Raw genomic sequence first — 12,159 nt, forward strand, 5'->3', positions numbered from 1 at the left:
CACAGAATGAGGGAAGGAGGGATGGGGTGAGGAGAAGAAACCGGGAAGGGAGGGAGGGAGGGAGGGAGGGGAGAGGACCTGTCAGCCACCAAGGGGAGAGGTGTTTGGAGCATCACTTCCTTGTGAAAGGGCCGTTGTAACTCTAACACCTTCACAGACTAGGAAAAGCCCCTTTTCTTAGTGAGAAGCCAAAACCTCAGCCAAGCTGCCGCGGACCAGCCCCACACACATGGGTACTCCGGAAGCCAGAGGTGACAGCCAGGTGGAGTTTACAGAATGCTTTACGACATCCCACAAAACGGTCAGGGAAAAGCCTGCACAGGTGTTTTTACAAAGATGTTTCTCCACGCTGGGCCAGGATCGTGGGCAGCTGTGCCCGCCACCAGTCACCCGAGGGGGACAGAGCCCGCTCTGCAGCCCCCGCTGACCTCGTTGCACCTTGTCTTCTGAATCCTTGGTTCCCAGGGCCAGATGTGCCTGCTAAGCCTGCTAATAACAAGGGAGTCAGAACCAGAACCACAGGCGTAACTGGAAGGACCTTCAGGAGGGGACAGAGGGAAAAAGGCAAGAGCCAGTTACAAGCACGGCTGGCCAAGGGCTATTGAGTATCTGGGGTGCCTGTAATTTTTTTTTCATTAAAGCTGTCTTTTAAATGTTTTCCAAGATACAAGCTGGGAGAGAGCTAGAGAACAAGGAGCCACCAGAGTCGGAACTTTCCGTTTTACCACCAGCCCGAGCAGCGAAGAGGCCTCTCTTCCATGGTGCACCTGCCTCCCTGGTGGCCGGCACAACGGCCGTCCGAGCTTGGAGCCGGAGGGCCGCCAGCCTGGCGAGTGTGCGCTGGTGCGGCAGCAGGAGGTGGAACACATGCGAGTGTCACATTGAGTGTATCACACGCGCACACACCCCCCCCCCAGGGTGTGGTGCTAACACAGCTTTCAAATCCATCTGGCGTTCTCCCCAACCCCCACCACTTCATGGCTCTTTCGTGCAAGTGACCACAAACAGTAGATCTAAATTTGGCACATTTCAAGGTCAAATGATGCAGCCAACAGAATTCGACCTCCCGCAGCATGCCCCTGCCCGTTCTCCCAGCTGATGTGCACACACCGCGTCCTGCCTGATGCAAGCTCATAAACCTTTACCCCGGAAGATGACGCTTACAGAAGAGACGAGACATCGGGATGTCTGTCCCCCACCCCGTTCCCCGGACCACCTCTTCCCCTCAACACACACACAGCAGCTAGCAGAGCCAGGCGGTCGTGTTCCTAAAATCCCATTGGCTCACGTGGGCACAGAGTCTGAAGCAGCTCCAAAATGGACATCGAGTAAAAAATGCCAGTTTTCAAAAGTCTGTAATTATGTATTTACACAAATTACATAATTCTGTGTGCATTTACATACAATTACAGATTATCAAGTAAGTAACACAAGGTTGCAGTGTTAATGAGATGAAATAGAATGAAAACCATCCACTGAAGCCGCCCACTTATCTACGGAACAGGACCTGGCCAGGCTGGGTGCCCCACTGGTGACCTGGCAGGTCCTTTGACACCACCTGGGGACATTCGCATGACAGATGGGAGGGTGGGCCAGTCCATGCCCGTTAAGTCTGTGCCCGAGGTGCAGTGTTTGGCACCAGGAAGATAGCGGTTTGGCTGGCTGGGCTTCTGTTTGTGAAAACTGGCCTCAGTGTTCCGCAGTGACTCGGGGCAGCCAGCCAAAGGCTTTGGATCCCTTACACGAGCCGGATGCAAAGCCGGGAGCCGGGGTGACGCCCTCTGCGGCCCAGCAGGACGCCGCCTGCACCCAGACCCTGAGCCGTCTACTCTCCAGGAACACTTCTGTACAGAAATTGCATAAGTCAGCATTTATTTATTTACAGACCATTACAGTTTATTGTATCAGTTGCCCAAAGCACATAGCATTTTGTTTTGCTTTAGAAAAAAAAAAGTTACCAAAACAAAAGAACTCCAAAAGTAGACGTGAAAGTAGCATTTTCTAGGAATGCATGAAGAGTTTAGTCTTTTTCCCAAATTGTTTTCTTTCTTTTAGGCTGATTATCTCCCGCCTCATGCTACTGTACGATTACTTCTGGCTATCTCCTAAAATCAATGTCTTCCGTGCTAAATATTGTACCTATGACATCCTAGAACCTTGATTCTTCCCTATGGTGAGATGTTGAATGTTTTTCAGCCACAAATATTAATTAAATGCCTTTTGGAAAAACTAAAGCCTGAATATGTGCATTTTAGCAGCAGCAAAGGGTTAAATAATAAATAAGAACACTACATCTTGGAATTAAATGCACTTTCTGTTTAGAAAGTTGAAAAAAAATACCCAAGAAAATAAATGAAGAGAACATTCAGACCTTTATCATCAATCAACTACTTCACGTCGCTTCTGTCCCTTCCCCCTACAGTATTTTTCGATTCCACATGTTAGACCTACTTCTTCCTTAATGCACATCACCAGTAGGGCCCTGCTTCCACTCCAGTTTGGACCCCAGGAGGGCCCCAGGGGCTCACGACAGTAAGCCATGTGCCTCCGCTTCAAAACAGCTTTAACTCACCAGTGACATACTTTTATTTTTCATAGAGAATGTGCATCAGAGCAAAACAGAGCTGGAATATTAAGTTTTAAAATTAGTTACATAAATTCCAACACATTTTTAACTGTCACTTTCAATTTCCCACATAACCAGCTAGAAAGTGTTCCATGCGGTATGAGAATTTGTTATAAATTTCTTTTTTTAAAATATTGCTTTAAGAATTTGGCTCTTTTCTCCTTAGTATATAGTAAGAAATAGTCTCCCTTGCCCAAGGGCAAGTTTCAAAATTATTGCTACTAAAGAAATATGTATTCTTATGCTCTTCAGCATAAAACGTTATAAAAGCCTTGTAAAAGATATTCTGTATAGTAACCTTCCCTCTAAAAAAACCAAGTGCTTGTGAAGACTACTTTAAAAAACAAAACACGGTCAACAAGTGCATACTTTCCCCTCATTGTCATTATTGATGGAGATTTGCAAGCTTCACTTGAAGGGGTCTGTGACCCTGTGTTATGACAGGTCACACTGGAAGCAGCTTCCTGTAAAAGATGTCACGATGACCCCTAAGGTACTTGTCTAATTTCACATTTGAGAGCCAAGCGCACAAATTAAAAGTTTACATGAATTATCCTGTTATTCTGATTCTGATTCTTGTCCCCTAAAAAAAAAATCAGTGCCAAGTAAGCTTTCTTCCTTTCTGAGAATTCTAAATCGGTGATGCTCAATGTTAGTCCTATTATTCTGGAGACAGACAGAATAATAGCATAGTTATGGTTTAGCTTTGGTATACCCGCGATAGACTTAAACAAGTCGGCGCTATGCCAACCCTTACGTTTTCCTGTTTTCCAGCCATGGAGTTACAATGATGGAGGGAGTCACTTGGGAGAGAGCAAATATTACAGACACAGAATAAAAGTTTGAGACCCAGTTGATCTTTAATCCTCTGGGGTAAGCTACGGAACAAGCAGTCTGGAGAGTGGGTACTCAGTGTCGTGAACGAATGCGTCAGTTTACAATCACACGGGCACAAAAGCGACTGTCGCCTTTCGGACGTGAGGGCCATTCGAATGTCTCAAACCCATGCACGCAGCGCTCACTGCGTGCATTTACCACAGGTTCGTAGCGGACGCTGCCATTTAATGTTTACAGAGCCCAAAGCTTCCAAAACGCCTATCTGGCCTGTACATGTTTCATTAAAAATAAACTCTATATAATAAATAAATATATAAAATAAATAAAATGTTGCCTTTGGAATTTCTATAAATAAATTTAACTTTTTTTTTTTTTTGACTAAGAGGTCTTTTCTGTCAGTTCACTGGGATGACACCCGTGAGAATGAACCGAGGACGACTCTTAAGGAGGACCGTACCCCCGCGCCCCTGCAGACGCGCGGCCAGGTCCTGATGGTCGGTGTGGCAGCTGTGCTGGCAAGGACAGAGGACGTCTAACCCCACATGCATCGGCGAGTCCCCTCCACTCCCTTCTATCCCCGAGCCCTGCCGCTCACCCCCCCACCGCTCACCCCTCGGCCTCCACCCTCTGCACCCCTCCATCCCCGCCAGCAGGTGCAGGCGGTCCCCAGTGGGGGGACAAAACCAGCACCCCCACCACGCCGCCGTCAGACTACGCATGCGACAAAGTTTGGCAACAGTGGAGCTGATGTGATGACAGTGAACCGAGAGGAACCCACCGCGTGAAACCTGTATAGTGGCTACTTGCTAAGGGCTCGAGCGGAGAAGCTGTCTTTGTCAGCTTTGGCTCAGGATATCCTTGTACAGTTCGGGGACCTTGTCGGGGTCCACGGGCCGGGGTAAGAAGTGTGTGAATTTCTGGTGCCGCTTAGTCCTGGCTCCTTCTCTGGGGCTCCCGTCCTTGTTGAGGGCGACGTAGTACCGCCGTCCCGTGTCCGCGTGTCTGTACAGGTTCGAGGAGTACGTGTTGTACCAGTTTTCTTCAAACTGCTCTCTGAACACACACTCCTGGGTTAGCTTCTCCTGGGGGGGGGGGGAGAGAGAGAGCGGGTATTTTGCAGCATTAGCTACTTTTTGCATTTAAAGCAATTGCTACATCACATAATCGGTGAGGAAACACTGATTTGAGCCCATTTTAATGCGTTTTGCAAAAACTGCTTAACTCTATCAATTTAACTACATTCTAATTTTTTTCATAATGACTAAAGCACAAAAGTCTCAATTTTTTCTAGTTAAACTTTTCCACACGCCAATTATCTGAGTGAGTCAGCAGGCAAAGGCAAGTAACACCATGAGCTGTGCCCATTTTCACGGCAGCATTTAGGATGGTGACCATTCTGGGGAAGAACCTTCACGAAGAGAAAGTCTCAGAGCCGCTTCACCTTGCGCGTAGTTTTCGTCCTTGCCACGCAGACCAGCGTCCCCAGTGATGTCAGAAACTTTCTGCCCTTTGAAGCAGTGGAGTTTATTTATCACTCTGGAAGAGTGGTTTTCAAACTTCAGTGTGAGAAGAATCACTGGGGATGCTTTTTTCTACATGTAGGTTTCCAATCCCCAACCCTTTAAAATTCTGGTCCAGAAAGTCTGGAAGTGCACATTTTAACAGGTCCTGGGGGAGCCCTGATGCAGAGTCCTTGGCCCGCAGTTTGAGAGCCGTGCTTTCCATCAGGACGGGGTCTCCTGAGTACAAAGACGTGAAGACAGACACGCTAGCCCTCGACCTCCTTGACCTCAGGCAGAACCCCGCCCCCAGTTCAGAAGCAGAAGGGTGGCACACTTTCATAAACGTATTTGCCCTCCGGAGCCTTCAGAAAGCCTGGGTCCCTGACCCCCGGCACCCAGGGCCCCTGCAGCGCCCACCTCGAGGGCAGTAATGAAGTCCACATCACACCCCAAAGCACCAGCACTCCCCAAGCACAAGCGCTCCTCTCCCCCGACCTCGAAGCTTCGAGCCCGACACCTGCCTGGACGGCAGTGCTCAGCAGCAAACACCAGAATGACCTCTGGGAACCGCCCCCTACTCTTGCCCACCTGGCCCCTCACATCAGTAAGAAACCCAGCAAATACACATCCACGTGCAGTTACACGCCTGGGAACACAATCGGGCACCGATTCGCAGACACCAGCTGGGTGAACCCATCACCTCCGACTGTGTGGACACACGGGGCCGCGGAGGTGGGGATGTTGAGACCAAGGCACTGTGAGTGGCTCCCCCACTGGCTCTTCAGTGCCCTGGGGGCTTACACCACCCGGGGGCACAGGACCTGCCCCGCCGGTCGGTGATCTTCTGGGTCACCAGAAAGCTCCGCATGGGCCTGTGACAAAATATTATCTCATTGGACTGTCTTTGGCAGGTGAGCTGAAACAGGGGAAAGTGAAAAAGAAAAACAAAAAGCACCAGCGAGACAGAACGATGGGGACACTGTGGCCACTGAGGCCGGGTTTGCAGGGACAGAGCGAGCGCGGGGTGCATGGCCCTGGGCTCCCCACCCGGACCGCTCCCGACCCCCGTTCTGGGTGAGGGGAGCTCTTCTTCCCTGTGGAGCAGGACGGGGCACAGCAGAGAGGCCCCTCCTGTCCGCCCTCCGCTCCTCCACGCCTGCCACAGGGGAGGCCAGGCTGGACGGGACTTCTCTCCCATCGCCATTAAAATGAAACAAAGTAAGAATAGTGTGTTAACAGCTCTTTAAGTCTTTACTCCCCTCTGTGTAATAAATATTCCCCTCACAGACAAGATTATTCCTGGCTTAAAATGCCTGGTTTGAGTCTGCGGTGATCAAGTACATTTTCTAAACAGATCTATGTTCGTTTATTTTCCACTCAGTAAAATGGGCCCACATATTGAATTCTATACTGAGCCTTTGGTTCCACAAAGTAAATGAGCAACTGATTCAAATTAAGCTTTCTTTTTCTCAGCAGGAAATCACATTACCTGACAGACCTTTTATTTAAAAAACTGGGCGAGGCGTCCCTGGGTCTCTGCAGGAGCAGCTGGCCTGCACCCCGGGAAGGACGCGGCTTTGGGGCCACAGGCCATGCATCCAGCTTCGTGGTCGGCCGCTGCTCGGTGACCTCACCTGCAGAGCAGGTCAGGGATCCGGCCCCAAGACAGGTGCGCAGTGGGAGACCCAGGGCCCAGGATGCCCGTGGTGCCCGCAGGCACTGTTTCCTCCAACTATGAGTCTCTCTCTACAAGGGGCCAAGAGGCACATGACAAAGTGCTCAACATGGCTAGTTATCAGAGAAATGAACGTCAGAACTACAGTGAGGCATCACCTCACACCAGTCAGAACGGCCTCCATTAAAAAGTGCACAAAGGAGAAGGGCTGGAGAGGCTGTGGAGGAAAGGAAGCCCTCCCACGCTGCTGGTGGGAACGCGGTCTGGTGCAGCTGCTACGGACAACAGCATGGAGAGTCCTCAAAAAGCTAAGAAGTAGACTTACCAAATGTCCAGCAATCCCACTCCTGGGCATATATCCGAAGGAAACTAATTCAAAAAAACACGTACACCCCAATGTTCACAGCAGCTAAGACATGCAAACAGCCTAAATGTCCATCAGCAGTGACTCGATAAAGAAGATGTGGTGTATAATACACACACACACACACACACGCACACGCACACGCACCTATAATGGAATACTACTGAGTCATAAAAAGGAATAAAATAATGCCATTCGAAGACACATGTGCACCCCAGTGTCCACAGCAGCACTGTCGACAACAGCCCAGACATGGAAGCACCTCAGTGTGGACACCGTTCGCCTGGGACCCTCTCACACTGGAGCAAAGCTTAGCAAACAGCCAGCGCCACCTTCCCTGGAAAATAGGCCGGACAGCGAGGCCCGGAAGTGAAGTGTCGGCCGCAGGTCCATGCCCCAGGGTCCTGTCCTGTGGTGACAGGGGCACCAGAGCAGGGCGCCCCCAGGAGCCCCCGTGCCTCAGAGCCCGGCCACCTGCAGTCTCCCACTGCTCACTCAGCGGGGCTCCCCCAGGCCCTGGGCTGGGGTATCTGAAGCCCCCTCAAGGGCCGGGGCTCCCGGCCAGGCTGGAGTCAGGTGTGACACACTCACTCTAAGCCACACGCCGCCTTTCTTCCCAACCTCAAAAGGTGGTTCCTTATAAACACCATTCATTTTGCAGGAGGAACAGGTGGAGGTGAAAAGAAAACAGAGGATGCACAAAACCACAGCGGGAAGGACGCTGCGTTCTGAGACTGACACGCAATCTATTTCCAATACTGAAGAGAAGATTCTGACTTTACGTGTCTTGGGGGATACTGTCAGTTTACGAAAAATCCCTTAAAAAAAAGGTGAGTCGGGTAAGAAGGTGAACTAGCCTTTCCACTGCTCTGCAAAGGCGGCTCCACTTCCCCAGAAGGCGACTGTAACATCGTCTACACACACAATGTAACTTTCTAGGCAACTCGGAAGATAAAGTGAATTGTTCCACGCAAAACACTGTAATCCACAGACAGAAGTTTCTGTGATGGTTAAGAGTTTAGTCAGCTCCCTCACGGGAGGGCTGGATGATTCGGCTAACTAGTTAGATGAGGCTGTGCAGACATGACATTGCAAAACCGCAAGTACAGTTCAGCTCCTGTAATTATCACACAAGCAGTACAAGGCCGCTCAGATGAGCCTGCTTGCCTTAAAAAGAATTTTTTTTAATTTAAATGACCATAAAAATTAAAGACCCGGATACCTTTCTATACCACGCATATGGTTTTAAAAAATTTCTGCTTATTATTTGAGTTTATGGTAACATGTGATTTCTGTTTTAGACAAAAAGTAGCAAGATTTACAGCATTAATCTCTTTATGGTCAGACTTCAGTACCTAATGATAAAATATTTAGTCGAGGTGAATATATTTATGTTATGTATTTGTACTCCAAAGTGATTTCTCTAAATTAAAAATAAGTAAATGAATACAAATCAAAACAGCAAAAAAATATATTAACCTCTATTCTTATATACATTTGCAGAGGAGAAAAAAAAGTTTGTGCCTTCAAATAAACTACACACTTTAGAATTATAGAAATCAGATGTTTTAAAACTCACCACATGTTTCCAATGCAGACAGTTTATAGAGTATTCCACTATAAAGTGATCAATTCTTGTTTTATTGTATTTCCATGTTTTAATTTTTTTTTAGATTATTTAACTATAGCTGTTTATGGCATACCTATCTTTGAACTGTTGGATTATGTCACTAGGCTTGGGTGGAGAATGTGGATTTAATTCAAAAGTCTACTAAGGCCCATGCTTAGGAACAAAATCTGGTGAATGTTAGCAACTATGGAAACCTCTTTTCATTTTATATCATCAAATTCTGAACAGTGGGAAAAACTGAAATTAAAACTTCAAAACTTTTACCAATCCTATTAAAGCCAAAGTATGAGATAATAACATGAAAATTACGGTGTGCCCTAGAGAATGTTTAAGGAATGTTACAAGACATAAACTCATACAGACGCTAATTTTAAGTATCTGACAATCGGAAAATGTGTAACCCACATGGACATTATTATGCCCAATTCATACTGGTACCCACTGAAAAACTGAAATCAGAAGTTTTCAAAATCTGAGATTCAAGAGTTCTCATTGAAAACATAGACTTACACCATGCTGCTACTTTAAAACGTGATTTCTGCTTTTACACATATAAGCATACGGTGTGGCTTCAACCAGCTGTCCAAATGGTTGCACGTGTTCAGGCCGACGGGTTGCTTAAACCACCCGCATAAACTCACAACCGCGAGCCCCAAGGTCAGCGACTACTCAGAAACCGGCCTGATAGCGGCTTCCGCACCCCTCCAGTGACCGGACCCGATCGCCGGTTCTGTGACGCCGCTCACGCCCCCCGGCTGCCCACACGCGTGCGCTCTTCCTCGTGAGCAGCGCGGCGGCGCGGTCTCCGCGGGCGCTGCTGCGAAGGCCGGGGTGGAGGCTGCACGGCCCAGGACCATTCCCCGAAGCAGGGCGAGTCCTCACGCAGGGGCGGCCGCGTCCCACCGGAGGCCCAGCGCCCACCGCGCCCCTCCTGCCCTCCGCGCCCCCCCCCCTGAGCCCCACTTCCCAAAACCTCTTCAAAGCCCGGCACCCCAGCGCCCTGCTTCCGCACCCACGACCCCGGCCATCGGGCGGCCACGGGGCTGCGGGGCAGCAGACCCCGCCACGTCCGGTCAAGGTCAACAAAACGAAGCAAGTGGGTGGCACCAAGCGCACCGGAGACGAGGAACCCGCCGCCGCCCCGCTCCCGCCCACCGAAACCCACGCACAGCGCCCTCTGCAGGCCGCTCGCTTAGGCCTCGGCGGCTCGGAGGCCAGGGCCCGGGTGGCCCTGGGGGTTCACACCCACATCGTCTACGCCGCGCCCCCCAGCCTCGTGCCCCCACGCGCGGCGGGACAGACCAGGCCACGCGGCGGCCGCCCCGGGGGGACAGCGTCCGCTTGGCGAGCCCGGCGCCGCGCACCCGCGTCCGTGGAGCGCAGCCAACCGCGAAACATCCCGCTTGTGCCCACGTGCAGACAACGCCACTCAGCTCTTCTGCCAAGAGAAGGTCATGAAGTTTCCTTCAGGCTCCTAGAACACCACGTTAAAAAGGAATCACACTGACATTCCTTGTCACAGACGATTATGCGACAAGAGAAGCAGGCGGTTCAGGGACCACTTAAAATGCACGTCGAAGATCCGCAAGAGCTGAAAAAACGCTTCAGTCCAAGTGCCACCCTACGTGTAAACCGAAAGCAGGGTGACAGGGCGGGGAGGAGGGGCTGCCGGGCTGAGGGCTGGAAGCAGGGAAACGCCCCTGCTGTTCAGGACACCGCAGAGCCCGGCCACCTTGTCTCCGCAACAGTCGTCCAAGGGGACAGAGCCGAAAGGGAAGGACGTACCGACGATCTCCTATGATACACAGAGGGGGTTAAACCCAGGCCTTGGTCTGGAGAAACAAAATTGGAGACACTGAGAGATTAACAAGCACGATGATGTGAGAGCCCAGAGGCGGCTTCTGAGAGGCTGAAAGCTGCACAGCATCTCCTTCGGTGAAGGAATGGCGGCCCTCCAGACACACACACACACCCGGTGGACTAGCCCTCCTGGGCCTCAGTTTCCTGCCCCGTAAAGCGAGGGGCTTGGACTAAGGGAAGCCTGGGGTCTCTCTCAGCCTAAGATTCTAACGATTCGGCCTTGGAACATCGAATGTGGACAGAACTACCCACGAAGACTCTGGAAGGGCACAAGGAGCAGGAAATGGAGGAAGAAACGGCAGTGTCTCTGGAAGGCGCGGGAAGGAACCAGCCGAGTGTGCGGTACCGGCCGCCCCTGCACAGACGCAGAGCTAAGGGAGCTTCCAGAAATCCAAGCTTCCCTGCTGTTTCAGGGAAGAAAGAAGGACAGGGGAGAAGACCCTTCTTGGGTGCCAGGGGCCCCTCCTTCCCCCCGGGGAGACCCTCAGGACGGCCCCTCCTGGAGGGGTCTCGCCACCACTTCCTGGCGTTGAGGTCGCCGACCCCCGGCGCTGCGGCCTCAGTGAACCTGGCTCAGCGACCAACGATTATCTGACAAGAGAAGCAGGTGATTCAGGGACCACTTAAAATGCACATCAAAGATTCGCTGGACCAATGAAGCCCACATCAGGACCTGCCCACAGGGAGCTTACTTGGGAGAAGAACCAAAATCCCGCAGGAAAAGAAAAAGTTCTCACGGTCACGTGGTGCCCAGGGCCAAGGGGGAAGTCGGACGTGGGCAGGGGGCAGAGAAAAGGGCTCACCGCAGAGAGGGCCCAGGACCCTGAGTCTCTCAGACACCCCGGCCCCTAGACTCCCCGAGAAACCCCACGTGAAACCCCCAGGGGATGCAGCCGTCCCCAGTGCCCTCCGTTCCCTCAGGACCCGACTCCAGCTCCAGCTGCGCTCCATCGCCCAGACCCCTCCTCCTGGCCCCACCTGAGATGGAGAAAGGGCCCCAGGCAGGTGGACGGTGACCGGTGTTGCCGCACCTGCCTCGGGGACCGTCCATTCTCCCAGGGCCCCTCCCACCAGAGCCCACCACCTCCTTCCAGGACCAGTCAGAGCCAATACCGCCAGCGAGTCATCCTGTTCCCAGGAAACCCGCTCCTCCGCCAACACGGGCCTTCTTCAAACCTTGCCTCCCCCTGAAAAACCAATTCCGGGTGCCACCACAGCCCAGTGAGCTCACTAGCATTGAAGCATTAAAACCATCATCACCATCACAAAGTAAGTTACGTCCTTAATAAAGGAAATCCAAATTTAATTTACTTAGGTGGGTAAAAAACGGGCCGCATTTGAGGATAAGGCATATAAAACTAACCTTAACAAGCGAAGCTTTACCGTTAGTGTTAAAGTTGAAGTCAACGGGTGCCATGGTTTGATCTGAAGGAAAATGTTTACTTTCCGAGACTATGTCCTAAATCTTAATTTCAGATTTCAAACTTGCAAGAAACACCATTTCCGGGCATCTCCGTGCAGTAGGGAGAATCCAGGTTGAGCAGAACGGCAGGTCCACCACAGCCACCCTCGTCCTTGAAGAAGGGCACCCTGGACACCGGCCCCTCTGACCCTCGTGGCTCCGCCGGGGTCCAAGTTCAAACTTTTCAGGGTACAAGTCCAGAC

At 51.1% G+C, this 12,159-nt stretch overlaps 1 protein-coding gene across 4 annotated transcripts in view; it reads right to left on the minus strand.

The window, feature by feature from the left end:
- Nucleotides 1–12,159, minus strand: part of FGF9 (fibroblast growth factor 9) — a 48,731-nt gene that overhangs the window by 19,210 nt on the left and 17,362 nt on the right. For 3 of the 4 annotated variants that reach the window (XM_064493271.1, XM_064493273.1, XM_064493274.1), the window contains exon 3: nucleotides 1,337–4,545. The exons of the other annotated variant lie outside the window; for it this stretch is intronic. In XM_064493271.1, the coding sequence (XP_064349341.1) occupies nucleotides 4,300–4,545 (246 nt within the window). In that variant the 3' untranslated portion in view covers nucleotides 1,337–4,299. Of the gene's footprint in view, nucleotides 1–1,336; nucleotides 4,546–12,159 lie in introns of those variants that run through there. 4 annotated transcript variants of the gene reach the window in all.

Source organism: Camelus dromedarius, chromosome 13 (genome assembly GCF_036321535.1).
Source record: "Camelus dromedarius isolate mCamDro1 chromosome 13, mCamDro1.pat, whole genome shotgun sequence".
Classification (NCBI taxonomy): Eukaryota; Metazoa; Chordata; class Mammalia; order Artiodactyla; family Camelidae; genus Camelus; species Camelus dromedarius.